Source organism: Gobius niger, assembly GCF_951799975.1.
Source record: "Gobius niger genome assembly, chromosome: 4".
Lineage (NCBI taxonomy): Eukaryota > Metazoa > Chordata > Actinopteri > Gobiiformes > Gobiidae > Gobius > Gobius niger.
This window is the reverse complement of record NC_136855.1, coordinates 19,648,200-19,671,330: the sequence shown is the minus strand read 5'-3', so window position 1 is coordinate 19,671,330 and position 23,131 is coordinate 19,648,200. Positions and strand designations below refer to the sequence as shown.

Below are 23,131 nucleotides of genomic sequence, written 5' to 3'. Positions count from 1 at the left end.
AAAAAAAGGATTTTTATTTGATTGTATTGACCTGTTCAACTGCTGGAAACAAATCATTGCCCCCTCATCTCTGTGTTGTTGTTGTTGTTGCATCTTGGTGGGAAACGGCCTTGTGATTCCCATGCCCCAAGTTCAAAACAACAAGAGAAACTTCAAAACTTCACTTGTTTCAAGTCATTAAAAATGTGTACAGCATAGCAATGGAATGGTTATATCGTTTTCTACTTCTATCCCATCAGGACCACAGCTTTGAAGACACCTTCTCTATCGCTCATTCTTTTACTGTAGTTGAACTCTGTTTCCAGTCTCCACACATCTCTCAATAAGCTTTTGTTCTCCGTGGACCAACAGGGGGTGGTTTAAGCAAACACAAGTCAGCGACACATCTATACCACTGCCCTATATGAATGGACATCAGGTTTGGCTGAGGTATTCTGTAACATATAAATGGCTGCAAAAATCCCATTGTGAACATTATTCTTGCGGTACTATGAAGTGCTCTCTGGAACTCCTGCAATATGTGAAAATCCTTATCTTTGTAAAGCATATCTACAGTAATAAATATACTACATAGTATTTCTACTGTATATCTTCTAATGTGGCGCAGCTCATATTTCAACCATTCCCATTTCTTTGAAGCGTTTTGCCAACCTGCATCATTTGATTACTGCATGCTCTGTAAATATTAGCCTAAGCCCCTTAAAGCTTATGTGAAGGGCAGTGATTACAGAAGTTCACTGTGCAGCGGCCTGCGCAGTGTGGCTGCTCTGTTCTGGAGGGAGAGCTGCGACTAACCATGGGGCTTTCACACCCAACATAAGGGCCGGGGAGGTACACCCAGTAATTTTCCTTTTTTGGAATTGCCAAAGTATTTTTCTTATGAAACTAGTGCTGAATTACAGATGAACTCTGCAATTTTGCGTTTGAACTTATCATATGAAATGGTTTTATTATACTCTCTATTAATCTGGTGGTCTTAAGTTAAGTTTCCGATTTAAATCTATAAAAACAAAAATATTATAATTTACAAACATTTGCCCAGTAATGTTTATGGTGTGATTTGCAGCCTTACAAAAACAATAATTAAATTGTATAAACCAGAAAAAAGTGTGAGACTCTTTATGTAAAGGTATTCTGGCAAACAGCCTTTTGTTGAGCGGAGGATTGAAGAGTAAACATGTTCTCAGCAGAGTAAACACTTTGTGGTTCACATCATAAAACTTCCTAGTGCTGCAGCTCACAGAGGCACAGCTACATTTGTGGCGAAAGAAAAGAGAGGCTAACTGCAAACTGTTTTGAGTCGTGATTGCTGTGCGGGATCCCAGCCACTTCCCCTGGGAAGAGGACCTCTCCTGTCCTCTGACCTCCGCGTGCCCTGATACATTGCCCACTGGGAACATTGACGGGAGGCGTCTGGAGCCAGGCTCTGCCCACAACAGTAATGCACTTAAAAGGACACATCCAGCCATGTGTGTGCCCAGTTTCAGAGCTGCTCCTCAGTAGGCACAGAGTGGAGCTCCCACTGGGACACCACTGGAGACATGTGCAGATCAGGCAGAAGGGCTGGATGTGACTATGAAGCTCACAGTAAAGTGAAACATCCCTGCATTTCTTACTGTTCCAGCCAAAAATGTGTGGAGTAAGACACTTTTTGTCAGAACTGTAATATCTTAAATTTGAGTAATATTAACTAAATCAAGAAATTCTGTGCCACAAAGAAGTGAAGTTAAATTTACAAAAAAGTATATTTCTGTCTGATTCCTCTAGGCAACAAAGATTTTTTTTTCCAGTGCCATGGACACTGACACAAATATTGATGACTGACAAACAGTCAAGCACAAAACTAAGTCTTGTTTCTGTATAGGATCCTGGGTTACAAAAGGAAATGACATCGTCACATAGGCGCAACTCAAATTTACACTGGTATGTGCAGGACCTCAAACAAGACGGAGGCAATGGAGGTGAATTTTTTTTAAAAGTCGGCTTTTTCCCGGAGCACTCTTGTCTTTCACTCACCAGCCTGTGAAAACCTCGGGGCCACTGCTTCAGCAGCCAACACAATACATACTATGTTTCACATGCACAGTGGAGGGTTTTGGACATGTGATATCAGATTTAAGTGGAGAATATTTGAAGTTAAAAACACAGGAATCATGCAATGCAATAATATATTTACCGTCAAGATCCTCTGGTCTGGTGAGGTCAATAACTCTGTGGCCAATTCTTCCTTCTTCACTCAGTTTGCTGAGGTGATGCCCAATGCTCTCAAACGGCGCCCTTTCCTGCAGAGAGATACAAGGAATCAGATACAGGAACAAAGGTACACAGTTTTACTGTTGCAGAATTGTAAAAAACAACCCCATCAGGAATCAGAAATTTTGAAAAGAAAAAAAGTGTATTTGATAGATGGAGGTTCTTTTGAAGAGCTGCTCTTTTGACATGAGCTAGATGTAGCTTTTTCCCTCTCTCATTTCTCTATTCAGCCACTGCTATAATGGATGACAGGAGCAGAGAGACAGTGAGGGCCAGGGGTGCTGTAAATAGATTTACAGAAGGATACTTTGTGATCCTGAGCACACAATGGAGCCGTGGCCCTCTTTGCAGTGCTCAGATTTTCCTCTGTAATCTTCTCCTTACATCCTCCCTTCAAGTGTACAGAGCCCACAGCTCAGCGGCCATCATTTATTCAGACTTCATGCTTTGGAGAACACACCGTGTTTTCCCGTTTGTCATGTCGTTTTTGTGCTCAGATTAAACTTGGCATCATGTTGTACTTGACACACAATGAAACCCTGTCATTCAGCGCTCCGTGACAATATTAAATGTCATGTCAGTGTGCATTTACAGAATAAAATAACAGCTTTCGAGGGCACTGAATAGTTGCTGCACATTACACTTAATGTATTATGCAAGGGGAGAGTGCCGACTGCTGGAGCCTCCATTGTTGAATGACCTACTTCCTCCGTGAATACACAGGGCATTAGCAAAGGGCTGTCTTCCCCTCTAAGATAGAGAATGACTCCGTATGATACAAATAATCTCTGGACCCTTAGTTCTGCTGGGGTGGCAGTAAAAGCAGGCCTGTTACCGGTATTCAAAAACACATTTATTTTACTCCCAGGGTGAGCACTCGATTTCTCCCAAAGATGCAGTGTCTGGGCTGACCTATGGCACTTTGTATTGTAAACAGGACATCCACACACAGGCTGAGCACATCTACAGGTACGGCTAACACAACTACCCTGGGACACAGCAACCAAACACATTCATCTTTCAGACCAATGTTTTTTCTAAAATGGCGTTTATATGGTTTTACCACCTCCCCAAGCGGCGTTATTATTTAACAAAATAGCGAATTATTTTATTTTCACTTTTATTTCTTACACTATATTAGCAATGCTGCCAAAATATGTGAAAAATGTCTATCTCTCTTTTTTTTCTTCCCATCACATCCTTGTGTTTTGTCTCAAAAATGACAAGACAAGATTGTTGAAGTCCATTTAAGACCTGTCACATTATTCAATTTCATGCTTTTATTAAGAACTGTTCTTTAAAAAGAAAAGACAGCGACACCAAAAGAAAAAAAAAGCACTGCAATTTTCCATCATACTTGAAGGAGCAGTCATTATTTATGGCCAGCTGAGTGATTTTGATATACAATTAACCACTACCTGCTTGTGGCCTGTGATTAGAGCCTGTCTATCTGACGGCCCTTTGCTTACTTAAGTGTTTTCTAATTATGATATATGTAGTGGTCCCCGCTGGGCAAGACGACACTTTGTAAAGAGAAGATGCAGTATGGTGCCTCTCTGTGTGTCACATTTTGTGCAACACCACAACACAGTGGATGTGCACACAGCGCTGTATTCATCACCGCGCCACATTATTGCTCTTAATGAAAGAAGCCAGCAGCATGATGACAAAGTGACTGATGTGTGATTAGCTGCTTGGGCAATGGGGCTGTTTCAGATGCTCCTTGGACAGTGCAGTGGGAGGAAGACGCAGGCATTCAGGGCGCACTGTATATCTGTAATAAAGTAGTCATGTCATCCCTCTTCTGTGCTTGGTCGGTCCCCACTGATCAATCAAGTCCTTTTATAAACTCATGATCATTAAGAATCACGTTGGGCTGAGAAGGAAGAGGAACCGGGGCCATCCATCACTGAGTTTCATTAATATCCAGCTTAAGCTTCAACTGCGTAGTAAAGAAAACAAAAACTAAGGCTCTCATCCAAGTTTTTATACAACATAGCATGGGCACGCAGTTCATCCTTTTACCTTCTTGGCTATGCTAATTAATACAGCTCTTGCTTAATCTCATCATGTGCTTAGCAATATGGCCACACATATTTTAATAAAATTTTATATACTAAGCCTAATATACTTATTGGTTATATGTTTGGTAATTTATATCCAGGAATTACAATTATAGCTGAAATTAAGGCAATAAATTATTTGCCCAGCATCGGGGTTTTTGTTTTAAGACGTGAAAATATTCAGAGAACTAATGCTTCCCTCCTGCCCACGCATCAAGTGCTGTGATAAATTAATGGCACTTTTATTATTTTATAGTGTCATTAAATTTTTACTGATCACTCGGACACACACAGGGGTAGCAAAGGACACGCCGTATCTAGGGAAATTGGCTGTCCTGCCAGGCGAAGAGGGAAGCACACACAAGAGTTTTAAGTGCAACACGGTCCAAGAAAATGAATGGATACTTTAAGCATAAATATAGCTGAAATTGAACACTGTTAAATGCTGAAAGCTAGTAAAGCACATAATGGTTCTAATGCATGAAGAGGGCAGAGAGAAAAGCCCGGAGTAATCAGATAAAGACATAGGAAACAAAAGATGTGGACATTACTCCCCTCCTACTTTAACCACGACTGCTGGCAACAGACTGGTACCTCCCTCAAATGACTTCAGCATGCAGCTCCCTACGCCACAACTAAAATTATAGCAGCACACTCCGAGCTGTAGTGGAAAACTGCCACCCACAATAATTTCATCCGCCCTGCCTGTGCGGTCTTTTGTCTTTCAAGTTTTGGGTAATGGATGGACTTGAGTCTCGTTGCACATGGCTGTACAGTTAAGTCAGTAAAGGGGGGGGAGAAGACAGTGTGGATCTTCTTGTGTGATGGAGTCCCAAAGCGTCCCCCTGTCAGTTCAGTAAAGAGAGCTTTAATCTGCCGGCCACAGAACATGTGCCGGAGGCCTGCTGCGGTGCCCACAGGGTGTATTCTGAGCTAAAGGCGGGTGGCGGATGGCTCGATGCATTGTGCCTAGTCTTGCCCTATATTAAAACGGTCTATAGTCTATACCGTCAATCCTTCACTCTCCGTAACTTTTACAGTCATTTTTTGTTTGTTTTTATGATGATAGATTTCAACACATGCCCAGAATGACGTGCTTAAAATAAAATGATTTTAGATTTGACTAGATTCAGTTCTGGTGTTAAAAGAACAAAAAACATGAGAACAAAATAGGAACAAAAACAGTGTCCAGCTTAAGTGAAAGAAAATCTCTACAGTTTGTTATGGAAATAACTGTAGGGATAATAGACTTGTCTGTTGGTTCGGCTTCGAGGGAGAGTGCAGAAGGTGGGCTTAGTATTTTCTTAGTAATTTCTGAACCAGCAAAGAAAATTAAAAAATGTAACAAAATTCAACAAAGCAACAATAAAACATGTTCACAATGCAAAAAAGAGTAACAGGACACCCTTTTGTACTTCTACTACTATTACGCCTTTATTTTTAGTATACGTTATGTGCTACTGTCATGTAGTGAACACAAACTGACCCAAATATATGTGATGTCCTGCCCCGGCGTGCTGTGTCACACACCTGATATGTGGAAAGAGAAGTCAGAGGCAGGACCACAGTACAGTCCGTTGTGAATGGAGTGTCAGTCATCACTGTGGTCTGTGTCCCTCAAGACTCTCTCAGACTGAAGTCCTCAGCCAGAGCCCCTCCCCACCCCCTCGTCGCGCACAAAGAGCACACTTAAGCAACTCAACACCTCATCTGTTTTGTATTTCTGTTATAACTAGTTTCAATGTTACGTATAAGTCTATGGTGTTCCTGGAGTTTTAGTTTTAGTTTTGAGCCATTTAAATGTTAAGTATATCCAGCCATGCGGTGAACCCACAGTTCCTTTAATGCAGATTTTCTTTTTTTTTAGTTTCTTTTTTTTTTTCAATTCTCTTGCCTTGCAAAGACTAATGCATGGAGCAGAATCAACAGTAGCAGCCACAAAAGCCTGGCTCTGCTTCTGTGGCAGTCATTCCCAATATCACACAGAGCAAAGATGGTTGGATATTGTGGAACCATTTGTACTGCCAGGGCATCACCTCATTTGTTTAAAACATAGAGAAGAAAGATCTTTAATTCAATTAAACTATGGCGAGACTGGTGAGCTAACCCTGGTCTGGGCTTTGTGCCAAACAGCAGTTTATTGTTTGTTTTCATCAAATAATTCAACAGGAAAAAACATAATAGGAACAACAAGTGAAATCTACTAAAATAGTATTTATCGTAACCCTTAGTAGTTATGTCCTTCCTGGACTCAACCTTTATATAAATTAGATTGTTGGTCAAATAAAAGTATATTTCTTCTGCTCTGATGTCCTCTTCTGTCATATAGGGGCCATTTGCATTGGGATCATGTACTTTCCAATCCTCAATGATCCAGAACTGTTCACTAGGCCCTAAAGAAATTTTAAGTGCAGTTAAATCTCATGGCTTATCAATCCCTCCAGGATGCAAACAGCGGGATCAGAAACTGCAACATTACCACAAGCTCTTTTGCATTTGGACAAAGGCTCCTCCCGTCAAACCCCAGGCCATTACAGGCTGACTACAACTGTACAGTGGAAATAACTGCTCCTTTGAGGCCAATTCTTTCCTTTCCTTTTGTTCTGTGAGCTTTGTGGTCAGCATGGCATCACAGGTTCGAAGAATCCTGGCCAGCGATATTCTGGGCCACAGCAGCGGCCCAGAAACTCTCTGTGTTAACAGACAACAGCAGAAAATAATGGAGCAGACACAGCCAAATGACCAGGCGAGATGGAGCCCTTCTTCTTTGGAAATTTGTGAACGGAGCCAATGACTTGACCAAAGATGGGCACTGCAAACTGGTAAACACATCATGCAGCAATCTTTTGTTTTTATTTATGAATGAATGCGGACAAATGGACAATACGTTAATGGAAGCAATCTTCACAATAGCTCCTGCTGGCTACATCCAGTGTCTGGGTCTGAGCATAATCTAATTTGGATGGGCAAACCCATGTATGCCAAGGATTTACATTGCAGCCAAAACGCCTTGGTTTGCAATTTCCAAGACAGCAGTCGAAAAGGCGCAGAAAATTGCTTCCAGGGCTGCAGACCAGACAAGATTATATTCAAAGTCTTTGTGAGGGCTTTACTTGAATGGGACCCTGGCAGCACACACACACTAAGCACACACATATAAGTGAGCAGTACAACCACTAGAACCAATAGGTTAGAAGGCTGCACCAGTCTAAGCTCTATTTGAATATTTACAGGCTGAGCTGTGGGCTATGGGAAACGGACAATTGTGGTGGTCAATACTGAGAAGAGGAGATGTTGTAGGGCAGAAAGGGGCAGTTCAATAGGTTAATACACTGGCCTTTCACCTTTTGATTCCAGTTAGGGACATGTCAGCACAAGGATATATTTTATCTGAGAGGCACAAGGGCGTGCAGAGTCTAAACCAGGGCTGAGATTGTGAGAAGGCGTGCACTGGGCCAGGGACAGACAGCAAAGAGCTGCTTTGAATCGAGTGACTTTTAAGTTCAAGAAAGACATTTTGAGGGTGAATTTAGAAGTAATTCAAACATTTTGTTAAGGTTAAAAACAATACAACTGAGCTTTCATGGGCCATTTACAATTTACAGCTTACAGTCAATTATTGTGGTTGGTTATTGACTAAAACAACAGCAAGGGAAATAAAAAGGCAGTGTAAAGTACAAATACACTTGCTATACCCTTGAACCTAAAAAAAAACCCTCTCCAGTGTGAGCATAATAAAAGGAAACAATTCAAATGGTTATAAATGGATAGAGATGCAGCGTATTCTAGGTAAAAGCCTCCACAGGGTAAAGAGCGCATTGTAAATAATGGAACAAAGTAATTGCCCTCTGCAGACAATAATACCTTTATATTAATATTTCAAAAAAAGTAAATTGTAGAGGGCTTGTAAGAGGTTTTATTGTACAGATGGGATATAGTAAAAACAGACAAACAAGAGAAAATATCTGTAACGTATAAATATTTGACAATCTCCCGGGTTCAAGTCTGATCTGTGTGCTGTTCCTCTCAGCCATGGGCTCAGCAGCTCCAGAGGGGAAGCAGACAACCTACTGATAAAGGCCAGTAATGAAAGCATTGTAGTGCTCAAATACACTTTGTACAAAAAGATGAATTGATCCATCTGTAAGCAGCACTTAGACCCACTCCTCAGGCCGGTCATTACACAGGGATAAATCAATATTTAATATCCCTTCTAACAGCCACACTGGATGATCTTAACCTCTCCTTAATCCCATTTATGTTACCTTTCCAGAATCTTCTTCATATAAGCTCTCACTGTGATAAACTTCCAAACAAGAGACTGGGAGGGGAGCTATTAGAGACCACACCATATTTATGTCAGGTGAGGCGCTTTCGTGAAACATTAATATTCTGAAACTGACCAAAGTGAAAGCTTTTATCCGGGGCGTTCAAACCTTTCTAGTCCCTTGGCTTGTATCAGCAAAAGGCTCTCTCTCCTCCCCTCCTTCCACCGCTGAATTACAACCCACTGTTCTTTATTGCAGCCGAGAGGATGAAGATGATGGGGCAATTCTTTTAGCTGACTTGATAAAGCGCGCCTCTAATTTCACACTGTCCTAATAGAACCAATGTCACTGAAATGAAAAGGTGACAATATCTCACTGTGATTTGCACGGGTCTCCGAGTCAGGCGTCACAAGGTGTAAGGCTTCCTTAAGGTGTCATTCAACAGGACATACAAATTACTATCGCAATAAAACACCACTCTATTACCTTTTGGGAGGCTTTCAATTATTTGAGCCTGACATATATGCATACATTAATAAATTCATATAATATATCAAGAGGTTGACAAGTACACATTAAAACAATTTCGCACATTTATGATCAAATTATATTTTGGAATACCTACATTTTCTAAGATTGTTTTTCCACATTTGATTATTTATTATTAATACGTAAAATATATCCTTAAAGTGACTAATTCAAAACATATATAGGAAAGCTTCTTTTGTTGAAAGTATGAGCGTGTTTGCACTGCCGATTGCCACCTGCGCAGACTGTGATCTCATCCAAGCACCAAATTAAAGAAAATCAAAATAGATGTTGATTCACTTTTTTACATATACATTGACCTAGTTGAAGCTGTTGGTTGAAAGTGTCAGTTTCTCAAATATTAATGAGCATCGCTCCCAGTTCCTGCCTGTTCCTCACAGCCAACTGGCAACATGGCATCAAGCTGAAGCGCGGAGGACAGCTTTTTTCTCTCCTTGATTGACTCATCGATTGAAGATATTTTTAAAGGGAATCCCTGGGAGTGTGTGCTCCTGGTACAAAGCAGCCCGTCCCGTGTCAGGGGACTGGATGGGGCTGTGAATCTGCCTTAATTGGGCAGAGACTTCAGAGAGTTCTTGGGCCACACCGGGCACTGCCCTGGCCCGTCCTGACCCTCACACCAGAATCACCAACGCCGAGGCCCCTCCACACACTTAAACACGGCTCATTTAAATAAACACACATTTATGCCCTTCAATGCCAGTGCGTATCAATCTGACCACCCTGGACAGCGATTAAAGAAAATATATTAGTCTTAAGAACCGTCTACACCTCTCTGTTCCAGTTCTTGAAACGCCACTGACTACTTTTGATGAGCGCTGCACATGATTCGAGGTCTTTCAGTTTACGTTAGTGTGTATTCTTATGCCACACTGAAAGGAAGTGCTAACCTTGTCTCTGCAGTTATTAAGGCCCACTGACGTCAGGACGGACAGCTTTGCTTCCATTCCCTGCTGGTGATGCTGCAGCTGCTCTCTCTGGATCTGCTCCCTCATCTTGCGGGCTTCCTGGATGGCCTTCATCACTGTGTCCTGGTCCCCAAACAATGCTGTTGAGTTTAGACTGGACAGTATATCTGCACAGGAAGGAGCAAAAGATGCACATTTATTCCACAAGTCACCACTTAAATACATCCTGGTGAATCTTGAAACTCTCTAGATGAACATAATAACACATGCTAAACAAAACATCTGACTTACCTAGAGACGAGGCTCGGCCCAGGCCCCCGAGCGGACTAGGGATCCCTCCTTTGCCCATGAGGTGGTTTGGGCTGGGTTTGCTGCCCGGAAACAGGTTTTGTGTTGGGGATGTGGGGGATTTGACCAGGTCTGTGTTTTTTGGCCGGGCAGACAGGTTGAGCGGCTGTGTTCCTTCCTCCTGTGGCAGCAGCAGAGATATGAATGAGAGAAGGCAGAAGAGAGAAAAAAAAAAGGTGCTCACACCCTCCCACGTTTCTTAAAGAGTCTGGCTTTCCCCAAACACCACAAATCCTCTGCGTCCCTGGTAATTCTCATGTTTATTTGGCATATTCATTATAATTATAAAAAACAAAACAATTCTTCTTTTCAACTTTTTTTCATTCAAATCTATACCCTTTCCTTGATGGACGCAAGGCCTGCTCTTTCCCTCCGTACCATCCATCTTTTGACAGCGGCTGCACCACTGTGATCTTCCTCGCAGTTGCCCAGCTCCTTTGTTCACACTAATTAAAGCTGATTCCGTGTTTCTGTACATCTTCATCTGCTCCCTCTCTCCTCAGCCTGCTCCCAGTGTCTGCACTCTGCCTCCAAGAATAACTAATGACCGGATAACGCGGGCGCCAGTGATCAAAGACAGCTGTTTCAATCTGTCAGACACTGAGTGACATTATCTACTTCATTAGCTTGTACACGCATTTATTTTACTTGGGTGTATTGTGTACCTTTACCTGTCATGGAAGTGCGATTTTACACGATTTCGGAAAAAACTAAAATCCATAGAAGGCAAAACAAAGTAGCAGCATTTTTTTTTCAAGCTTTCAAATATAATTGTAATGTAGCCATTGTAGAAAACATAAAATTGGATCATTACTCTTCTTTACAAAACATATGGCTCAAACTGTCTCCCTTAAGGCCTTGTTTTCTTCCTGCATTAATAACAGTATGTCAAACAGACTATTGCAGATTGACAGATGGGGCACTAACACACAGGCTCGATAAATAGATGATATTTTAACTTTGTATTCTGGTAAATATATTTTGTTGTGTATAAATGTTCACACAAAGGCCTAATAAAAAGCGAAAGACCATTTATCAGTTGTTAATCAGTTTAAGGCACTGTTCATGCACGGCTCAAGGCCTGCTGAGGAAAGTTGAAGGGAATCATAATACCTTGACTTGAGTGATGGGGCTGGAGGAGCTCTTGTCGTTCTTTAGAGAGGAGGGAGAAATGGGCCCACTCGCATTGAGAGGCTGGGGGAGTGGAGGCATCTTGGCTCCAGGAGAGACCTGCATGCTGGCAAGCTGGGCGGCATACAGTTGCTGTAGGGAGGTAGAGAAACCCACAAGGCGTTAACGTCCAAAGTTTTTCCCCTCTCTAGAACTGAGTGTCTGCCTTCATCTGCTGTTCTCTCTTTTACGTCGTTCCTCTCTTTCCATGAGGCTGGCAGAGAACCTCCATCAAAGGTCTTAACTGTATTTCAAAGACTGAACCCAGAGAGAGACACCAGTCTTAAAAACCACACAGAAATGGCATTCACTCAAAATACTTGGAGCCCCTATTTTCCACTCATCACAGAGAAAAAGTTTGCCGACTGGATGCAAGTGTGTTAGCAAAGATCTCTCATTTCTCCACATCGGCACAGCCTCCCATTGAAGGATCTGGCCTGTGATTTGCCTCCACACAGTCATAGGAGAGAGTCCCAGTCCACGAACCCAATCTCAGTTGGACATGTTTCAGAGAACATGTTAAACAAGCATTATTAAGGCTAAGAAACCTGAACACAGCACACGGGTGTAATCATTGATGTTTTCATTGACATTAAATCAGTGACATCTCTTCAGAAGTGTACAGACTAGTGGTTATATGAAATGACGGCCAAAACACACAGTAACCATTGTGTCTACAACAAAAAACGTTCATGTTTAACGAGTACAGCATCTTTTGACTATTTCCACAAGATTTCTCGAGACATTTAAAACTACTTATTGCACATGTATGTGATGTGGTCCTGCATGAAACAGTATCAATGCCACATGAGGGGCGATACAAAAGCGCTATTCTTCCAGACGACGTGGGGATAACAACGGTACAGCGGCAGAGGAAATGACAGACTGATTATGTTCCCAAATGACATCGCCGCCCCCACCTCCCTCACAAACACCCTTTTGTCTGTGACAGGCTCCACACAGGAGCAGACCAACTTTATTTTCCTCTAATCTCAGTTAGTTAATGTGAGCAGTTAACTCTGAGCGTGTTTTACAGAGACCACTGACAAAGACAGAGGAAGTCTGCAGACCTGTTTGTCACTGTCTAGCCCTAGTCTGTTGTACAGATGTTTGCTAACACACTGTCGACAAGCATGGCCCTGACCTTGAGTGGGAAGAACTTTATTGTTCCGGAAAAAGAGCATAATTAGACTTTACCTCAAATTAGAGGCAGTCAGGATGCCCCTTTTCACCACTGATTAGCAGGTCAGTGCCATGGGGTGAGAAGGAATGGTTACCCTTGTAACAAGGAACAGACTGCCTCCAGAGCTAAAGAACAATAAATATAATCAGAGGGAAGACTGATGAAAGGTGTCTTAACCTGTAACACATTGCCCAAGGACACACAAAAGCCTGTGTGTGCGTGAACTTAAACTTTTAATGTGGTCTGCAATTCAAACGAAGTTGCATAAATGACATAGGAGTTGAACTGTATACCAACACTGGTGTACAAGATCACAAAACAACACAGGAAGTATAAATATAACTGGGATTACATAGCCAAAGGCTGAGGATAATATGGTCTCCTTAAGAAGACAGCTGCTCTTGGCTCTCATTTAAAAGTCCTTGAAAAGGATTTTTTTTGCCAGGTGGGGGCAGAAAAAAAGTTGATGTCGGCAAATGTGTGACAGAAAACTAAATGTAAACATATATATATATATAATTTAAAAAAAAAAACATATTTTATCTGTTAATTAACTAATTGATCATAAAAATTGCGTGGTGTCATAATCTTAATTCAAATGTAGTTATTTCAACATATGAATAAATCACTTCTTCTTTTTGGAAGTGTTTCTCTTTGATTATTTTGAACTGGGCCATATTCACTGTGTGTATTTTAGGCCGTCTGTCTGGCCCTAACCGTTGCCTGTGTCCCCGATGAGCAGAGCCGTTCTCAGGAAGCATGGATCTGAGTGAGAGCAGTACGCCCAAGGTCAGTCTGTTAGCCTCTGGTAATTAAAAACAAGCCCCCCAGAGGCAGCTGAGGTTAAACCAGGAGGTCCACCTTTCTAACAGGGACATTCAAATAAAGTCTGCGCATACTCAGTCGATCATGATGATTAGGGATGTAATGGAAAAAATTTAAATATGTATTAATATAATTTGGTTTACAATAGAAGCACTTGCCACTGTATTCGAATATCAATTATAGCAGATCACTGTTTTGTCAGTCAGAGTCTCATTCACCTTCCTTTGGCCTGAGCATCGAGCACTTGAATATGAGGGCATTAATTGTGCTTCACTGCACCACACCATTTAAGAAGCAGCCCTGCGCCAGCCCCGTTTGCCACAAGGCTTGTACAGGCTCATTGCCCAGGGCGACCAGGCAGGCTGACCCAGGCGAGGCCCAGATGTCAGGATTGGAGGAAGGCGTCCTGGTGCACTCTGCCGAAGCTTTCCAGTATGGCCCAACATCTGTCTCATCTGCTGGCAACCAACCTGCTCTGCTCAGGCCCCTCCCCCGGTCCTGGGGCTCCACAATGTTTTCCCTCTTTTAAATAGTTACGTCCTTCTCTTGCACTTTCTGTCTGCTCTCTCTCATTTACTCACACAAACGCAGGCCTTGATGTGTGAGAGTGTCTGGGATCTCGGGGCCCTGGGACTCGGGAGCCGGCACTCCCATTCAATGCTGCTTACTGCATTATCCACTCTATCTGTCCATCTGTCCCTCTGTTCACCACTGCCTCCTCACAGCTGCTCACCTAGCCGTCCTATTAGCCGGGCTTCCACGCACTGCGAGTGTGGCTGCTCTGCGCAGGGTTACCTTCAAAGACCGGACTCCTCTGCTCGTAAACACAGAAACAGCTGCTCGCTACAGTACGTCTGTTCTACCCTTTCTTCTCTCCCCCTGTCGCTCTGTCTTTCTCTTTCAAAGTCACAACTTATTCACATATTAATGATGTGATTAACATCTGTACTACACAGGGGTTACTATACATATGAACAGTAAAGGGAAATACAAGTGGGTCCTTTCGATGTGTTTGCTTGGTGTGAAGTTCAGTTGTCCCTCACAATGTAGTGAAATGTTTCAATGGTTATTCCATTTATGTATCTATTTTGACTGGGATGAAGAACCTGTGAGCAAGAGATATTAAAAAAACTTCATTTGTAAAATTTAGGGTGTTCTCCTGTGTGATCAGCCAATAGCATTTTGTAGGTGTCCAGACAATTGGAGGAACAATCTGAGCACAATTTCCTGTGTTAGGTGAGAGGTGTCACTTGTAATCAGGGAAGGACAGGCCAGGACGGGGCCATTGTTTCCTGCTGGCCCTGGCCTCATCCCAGCTCAGTGTGGGCACTAATGAAGAGGGGCATGTCGCGCTGGGATAGTTTACGCGCCTCCTCTCCTGTGAGTTGAGAATGAGAGCCAATCTGTCAGGAAAACATTGAGTGAAATTGCCCTGTGGTACAGCAATGCCTGGTGACAGCCACTTGCCGACTGCCAACCAGTGGAGTGATGCTACCACCCTGTATTGACAAGCAAATTACAGTCTCCCGCACTGAAACGCATCCGCGAGAATTCATTTACATCCATCAGCTTTAGGCCTTTGTTACCTTGTTGGTTTTTCTTCTCGTGAAGAAAAAGAGGGGAGGGCCTTAGACAGAGAAATTGTGGAGGGGCTATGTGGTCGACATTAGGACTGACAGAGCCGCTAGCCTCTCTGACTGGATGGCTGATCACATTACCTCGGCTGCATTGTGGGAATTAGTTCTTCCAACTAGGTTATTTTAAGGTTCATATATTGCACAATCTACACTGAGTAAATCGGTGGAAATTATACCTTGCCATCAGACTGACAGGAGATATTTTAATTAGAGGGGTTGGTCATATGCATGAAAAAAAATGTGTGTGCGAGGGAGACAAGAAGATATCACTTAACACTAAAACTAGAAAAGTTTAAAAGGTTAGGGCAGCATTTTGTGTGATGATGCGTCGAGCAACACACTTCAAATGCTGAATATAAACATTCTCAGATTTAATGACATTACAGAAGATAGTTATTATGCCATTTTGTGTAAAGAAACAATACCACCAACGATGTCTGCATTTTAATTCCCTTTTATATATCTTTGTGAGCACAGTTTATAATGTCAGGTTTAAAATGAATCCTCTTCCTTCAAAGCTATACACCTTTCAATAAATTTTATGCTAATGAAAGGTTCTGGTGCTATTATTGCTCTTTGAGGGAGGAGACTAGTCTAACTTTAATTCCACGTCTAGCCTGATACGCTGTTTTTAATCACGACGGTCTCCCTGTGCTTTGTAGAGGAAGTGGTGGCAGTCACATGGTTTGTTGATCCCGGCTGTGTAGAAAAGGGCATGTTTGACTTGCCTTGCTGTTTTTAAGGGGACTCTCTACGCAGGGTAAATAGCAGCCAGCGGGCAGAATATGTGACAAGATGACAGACTTCAATTAATGTGGAAATGTGCCTCCTTTTTGTTTACTGTGTTCTTTCGAAAGGTCGGCCAAGTCATGGTCCTGGATGCACTGTTTTTGCCCATTCCCAGGGTTAGATACATTATCAAAATTTATCATTCGGATCTGTCTCTCCCCTCCTCACTCCAACCTTCAGATACTATATAACTGTCTTATCTGACCTCATGTGCCGCTAAAAATACATTCGGTGCGCCTGTCTTGAACTACCGCTCAATTCAAAGATACTTAACAATAAAAACCTGAAAGATCAAGTCACAACGAAATTGGAGAAAACTCATTTAGCACCTCGCACGCTTCTTAATCGCTCCTCTCATGTCATGCATAGCAACTTAGAGCCAGCTGCGAGCATTGTTCCAACTTGCTAAAACTTGTTAACACTGCCAGTGGGAAGGACAAATGCCACATACATCACTGAGCGCTGTTTTTCTCTCTCAAGTACTGTTATTGTTCTTGTTCAAATGTTCACAAACTTTCTGTTTGTTGACAAAGCAGCGGTGAACACCAACCATACATCTGGAAATGTTTTGTATTCAGAAATAAAATAATTGTCAACTACAATCATATGTCTACATTATGCGGATTCCATTTGTGTTTTTCTTGTATGTAAATCACTGGAAATTGCCATGGTTTATTTAAGGACATGTTGAGGAAGGTCTTGGCAATGGCAGCAAATTGTGAATAATAGCTGATCAAAAAAATCTGATAAATATCTTTATTAAAGAGCATGGCCTCAGGTTATGCCCTGACCTAAGTTCAGCTTCTCAATTCCATGTGAGAATAGTCCTGGAGGAGGAGCCTGCAGGGCCTAAAGCATATTTCAACCTGCATTAAGACACACGTTTTTAACAACACCCACAACTACTTAACCCTACTTCAGAGCTTCAACAGTAGAATAACAATAATGGGGGAAAAAACCCAACAACGATCACAATATCGATCTTAAAAAAACAATGATGCTGAGTCTCATGGCTTACATAGCCGAGTGTGCTCTGATAAATGTTCTGGCAAATGATTAAGGCAACCACAGTGATTCCCATTACCTCTAATAACTATTATCTTCTCGGCTCTGTCTGGTGCTGCAAGTAGGGATAAATCCTCTATAAAATGGGATAAATTACATATGTAAGGTGATAAGCGTGTGTGAGCTGGGGGGGGCGCAGGATTATTTAGTGTGTGGCTCATTACTTAGCGTACAGCTGCTTAGCTCTCTCCCCTGCCCTGGGCTTGGCGGGCGTCCCTTGCATTCTTTGTCATCGTACTGTACATACCTGAAGCTGGAGGGGGCTGAGTCCTGACGCTGCTGCAGCTGCCATTGTGGATGGAATGAACTGCACGGGGTAGTTATCACCTGTCAAAAAGAGTGGAACAACAATGCTTACAGGTTCAGACAATGCGCCAGCCCACAGCCACCCGACAAGTGCCAGCACGAATCTCCGGCTGTCCAAAGTGCAGCAATGTTCCCTGTCACAACGAGACCTCAAACATCTGCAGGAACAAAAGACTAAAGCTGGTCTCACCGGAGCAGGATTACCAGGAACTATTAGCACTATTTGGTCTTTACCTGCAGACAGAACAATAAACATGGGATTTTTATAACAGCTCAGTGGTTGTGACAAGTCCGTTGTATTCAAAATGTCATTACGTGGAGTGAGCGCTGTGTTCTCTCGTAAACCTTGACTCTCCTGGCTATTGTTCAACCTCACATTGTTCCCGAGTGAGATTTTGGCAGCAGATTGAAAAACACTTGTGGATAGAACTAGTTACAACAAGTGTGCTCTCACAATAACAAGAGCGAAAGGAGTGAAGCTGTATGCCTTATCAGCTCGCATATCACTATGATCAAGCAAGTGGGGAAGAAAAAAAAGGAAAAAAAAAGGTCTTCAAATAGCAGCACTATTCATTACAATTCACTACTCTTGGCCTGCCATCAGCACATTTGTCAGACAGGGGTATAAAAATGGCTGCTGTGTGAGTGATATTCACAGGGGTGTTTAACTGACTACCAGAAGCTTTCGCACACTCGGCCAGTGTGTTGGGACGGACAGAGCAGCCCCAGACGGGTGCATGTGTCTGTGAGGGAGGTGGGCGCATGGAAGGGGGGGAGGGGAACTTGGCCCGTGCTCACACCCCACTTTTGCCTGTCACTTCTCTTCACAAACATATGGAGCCATTAAACCCAAAGACAGGGTAAATGTATATACCCTCTCTTTCACTTTGCCATCGCCTGCTTGCCTCACTTTACAATCTTGTACAGCACAGCACAATGTGATACAGGCCATGGAAATTCAATCCCCATTTAGTAGCAAATAAAATCACACAGGAGTGCTGGTTTCAAATAGTGCTGGCCTGTATGCACTGTGGTTATTTCTACACCTCCTCTTTTTGGTATCACTTTCCTTCTGTCTCTGTCCGTGATGTAGAATGGTAATAAATGGCTGGGTGTCTGGATGTTATGTGAAACCATGAAGGGTCATGTGTTAAGTGAGCGCACCCACAGTGCTGGGGGGACCTGCACCTCAAGATCTACGTCTGGACTGCAACTACAGGAGAACAGGCAGAGTACCGGTTGAATTCTATTGCTTGAGGGAATTGTGATTTTCTATGTTTTCTGTGCGCACCATTGTTTTCTTTGCCCAGAAGTAGGTTTGAGATTGAGAGGGAACACTTGTGACTTCAGCCAGGTCGCGACAGGCTACATCTCTCCACTCATGTGTGAAATATAAATCATATATTTGCTGAGAGTTGACAGACACCAGTGACCTTTCCTACAGCAGATCAAGTGATGATGCATGTCCTCACTGACTACAATTGCCACACTTGATCCGGTCAGATGCCTGGATTTGAATTTACCAGTGTATATCTTTTTAAATAAACTGACTTACAATAACAAACAAATCATTCTGTGCCCACATAGAAAAACAAAAATAAGTGATAAGTACCAAGATGTCTACTTCACACATTAGAGGTTAGAGGTCCATCAGTTTTAATGCTTCCATTTGGCTGCAGTCTGAGTAAACAGACTGAGAAGTCCATTGCATATCTATTTGTTTAAAAGATGAGTTGCTGTTTCTATGGCTGTGCTTGTCTACCATGCAACACCAGGCCATTGAGCACAGACGGTGGACGGGCTGATGACTTAACACTATGGTGCAGGAATGACTGTGTTTCCATGTGAACGCCACGGGGCCGCTGCCTTAAGCAGTGGTCCCTGGGAGCTGTGTCATAATGATAACATCAGATTAGAGCGTATTAGTCTTGGGAGTGAATGGTTGGCCACTCGCTTCATGAAGAAATACGCAACAGCTTATTGTTCACTCTGCAGGTGGCGATAACATTGTCGTCTGTTTATTGTGTCGAATGGCTGAGGTCTCGCAAATACCTTGTGTGAAGAGTCATTTTCAGACCCCTCCTGTTATTTCTTCAGGCTCGTGAATAATGCATGAGCTATACACGGGGCGACCCCGGACCATGGTTCCATAATAGCTTGTGTTATTTGAACTAAAACATTTTTCGTGTCAATCCTATTTCATAAAGCGCACTGGCAAAAGACTCCCCCTCAGGCACTTTGTTTAAGCTGTCATGCCTCCACAATTCCAAAAGAGCTGACTTTCTCTTTTTTTTTCACTGTGTGGTTTTATACTTAATTCATTAACTGCTCAACCACACCTTTTTATATTTTGCTGTGAGCGTGTTGACTTCTTTGTGTTTTTGTCTTGACCAAGAACTTGCCATTTTTCACACTTTCACGGGTAAAACTATAGTAGGAAAATAATCTAAAAATAATCTCAATGTCCAAAAACATATTTACAGACATATCTAATAATAATTGCAAATTAAAATACATTTGTGAGGTTTGTTGAGCTTTTTGTGAACAGAAAAGGAATGCATGATAATGAAAGGGGAGACATTTGACAGAGGCATTATAAATTGAAAAGACAAAAGTGTTGCATGTTCACACAAGCAGTAAAAACATTCAATTTTATTATCCTTTAATTACATAATTTCTTTAAATTGTATTGCGTGTCATGATTCTGCACATCCAGGTACTTGTAAAATTGTGGGAACATCAAGTCTCTTGAAAGATACCTTTATGTAGAAGAATTGTTTACATTCCTGTTCAGCCATGCCCACATCTATTGTTGCAAATGAATGCGAAAACTGTCATGCTTTTGCTTCAGAATCACGTTCAGATTGAACGTGGCATGCCACTGATAGGCATTAATAAAATGTCTGCAGCAAACTACAGTGCACTTGGAACATAGTAGCTAAAGTTGTAGATGTTGTAGCAAACATACCTGGCTTGTAAGACATTCCTGGTGGGAAGAGAAAGCCTTGCTGGGCAGCGGCTGCCGCTGCCAGAGTGCGTTGGTCGTGTGGAAAAATGGGGATCATGAGCGGAGGCATGTGACCCTGGACCTGCTGAACAGATAGGAGCAGAGATCAGAGAGAGGCCTTAGCATCGGCACCATACACTGAAACAGAGGCATCTCAGGGGGAGGCCAGATCACAGCTCTCCCTAACGCGTGTTGACAGGAGCTCTGTGCCACTGACGGCTCTCGTGTGCTCACACAATACCTGGCCAAGCCATGCCTGCTTAATCCCAACCACAATTTTACCTGGACACATCAAAGCCTCAGCATGGACATATTGTTACAGTTAGGTTAAATGAAATGACATGCAGGAGAGGGGACAGAGGAGCTATGAGGCTCTGTGACTCCTATTGAGAAGTACTTTACATAAAAAGCATTTGGCCCGGGTGTTGAAGTCAATACAGCATGTCAGCTGAGAATTGTTGAATGCTTTTACAGGTGCAGTACAGAGCTGATTATCATGTACATGCATGCACAGTCACCTCAGGGTGAGTTCACCAGCTCAGATAATGACACAGATCATTTATGCTGGTGATAAAGCCTAAAGACAATGGAGTAATTTACTGCAGTTTTTTTCAGCTGGAGTGGAGCAAGCAGGAGCGCATTGCCTGCTGTATTTCATTTTGATGTCATTTTCTGTCTCTTCCACTCACAGATTAACCTTCAGCATACTGCCTGTTGCTGACTAGCGGTCTATGGGGAATATCAGTGCAAAGCCTCTACTGTGAGTGTCAAAGGTGGCCGAGTAGTTCATGTTTTTAAAAGTACCATGTGGGCATTTCGCACACATGTTGCAAAGGCCAATCATACTGTCATTGCCTGCTTCCTGAAAGTCAGTGATGAGGAGCAGAGCCTGTAAGGGTTAATCTAGCACCCGGCCAGGCCACCTCAAGGGAACCAGTCTGGAAAATGGGTTAATAAAGGTCATCCCCCAAAATAAACACTTTACAGAATGTCTCCTCATTCATCCCTCTTTAAAATCAACTTGCAATAAAAAGGTCTGGGTGCAATTACGGCTGCTGCATTGGGGCATGAAATCAACCTGCGCTGAGCTGCTCCCCCCCCCCGACACTCGGGCTCAGGTCTGCTCCAGCCTCCCACCCCCCAATAGACTCCAACCACACCAGGTGCAACCAGTTTCTACGACAGCAAGAACGCTACTCAAAACTACTTTATCGATCTGTCAAGAGGTGCAAAGCTCAACTAAAAAAAGTAAATGCGATCATTTATGCCTACTGTGCTTTTATAGAAGTGCTGAAAGTGTATTGTAGAAGAATAGAAAAAAGTGTGTAATTTTTCGAAATTCTGTAAAATGTGCTCTCAACAACAAAGAAACTGCGACGAATGACTTTAAATAAAACATTGCTTTACAGGGATTTAGACTCCAAGTTTCCAGGCTGAGTGGATGAAAGATGGCTCTTGGCCTTGCATGTATGGAACATATGGAAAAGCACAATAATTAATGTCACAACATGAGGTAGGGCCAGTGACAGGCGGGGGACACAGAGGAACACAGCGTTTCTCTGTCTGTGTATTTGGACTGTAAAACCAGATGGAGTCTGCAGCTGAATGTGTGGCAGTCACGGGGCAGAGCACTGTGTTAGCAGTGTGCGGCTAATCTTAAGTACCGCACACCAGCGGTAAATAATACGGTTAGAGAAATATGCCTTTAAAGAATAGTCATTATTTAGCAGCAAACTGCCACTACAAATATTTGTCCGGGTTTTACAACCTTTCTGTCAGCAACCTACTTATTTCTCCTTTGTTGAAAAATGGTTGTTTGCTGGTCCTGTAAATCCATACACACATAAATAAAATACATAAAATTGTCCAAATAATAATGTCATTCTGTAATTATGTATTAAAATCTTGATTAAGAGGCTTTTAATTTTTTTATAGTGGTAAAATGAATTACAACATTTTAATCAGGACACAATTTACAGGGAAAATTGTTATTCCAGGTTTATTATTGCTTATCATTTTACCTAAGGGCACAGACAAGGTGCTTACATTTATGATAATAAGATTGATAAAATCAAATCAATTTAGAAAATGTAATGTTCATACAAGATTATGAACATGAAATTTAAGTAAGTGAAAACATTGAAGCACATGAACAAATCCCTGTAGTAGCAGCACGTCAAAACAGTGAAAAGTTAAGTTGGCTGTACACAGGCTGAGTGCCAAAGATGTTTCTATTGCAGGGCTGGTCTTGAGGAGTCGCAGAGTGAAGTGGAGCAGATGTGAGCGGGCGCTCGGGCAGAGTCCTCCTCTCATAAATGCAGCAGCATTGTGGAGCTGGCACGGCTCTGCTTTTGTCTTAGCATTGCTAAGTACTGGATAATGTCATTTCACACCATCTGCCCCCAGGCTTCATTAAAGATACATGAATGGGCTATCTTATGAGGAACAGGTGCTATTGTTTGTCCCTCAAGACCCAGCGCTGAGAATCTGACTCAGAATACTTGAAGAGGAGCATCTGTAGTGATCAGTCAGACAGACTTGGCCGTGGCCCCTGCACCACAGCACACGCACCAACAGAGGTTTCCGGGGAACTCGGCATCCTTACTACATGTATCATCAATTCATATGGCCTGATGAAGCCTAGAGTGGGCCAGCCAGCAATCTGTTTGACTCGCAAACACTGCCTGTACTTAATACATTAAACATACTGTTACAAGATGAGGACGAAGACAAGATATTTATAAAATGGAGATAAGTCAA

The 23,131-nt window shown here is 42.5% G+C and overlaps 1 protein-coding gene across 7 annotated transcripts in view; it reads right to left on the bottom strand.

Annotated features, from left to right (window-relative positions):
* sox6 (SRY-box transcription factor 6) overlaps positions 1-23,131 on the bottom strand; it is a 99,211-nt gene that overhangs the window by 9,587 nt on the left and 66,493 nt on the right. For 5 of the 7 annotated variants that reach the window (XM_079555676.1, XM_079555675.1, XM_079555679.1 and 2 more), the window contains 6 exons: positions 20,333-20,456; positions 17,306-17,385; positions 11,503-11,652; positions 10,333-10,510; positions 10,024-10,208; positions 2,177-2,282 (listed from right to left, as the gene is read on the bottom strand). In XM_079555676.1, the coding sequence (XP_079411802.1) occupies positions 2,177-2,282; positions 10,024-10,208; positions 10,333-10,510; positions 11,503-11,652; positions 17,306-17,385; positions 20,333-20,456 (823 nt within the window). The remainder of the gene's footprint in view (positions 1-2,176; positions 2,283-10,023; positions 10,209-10,332; positions 10,511-11,502; positions 11,653-17,305; positions 17,386-20,332; positions 20,457-23,131) is intronic. The other 2 variants (XM_079555678.1, XM_079555681.1) reach the window with 1 other exon arrangement.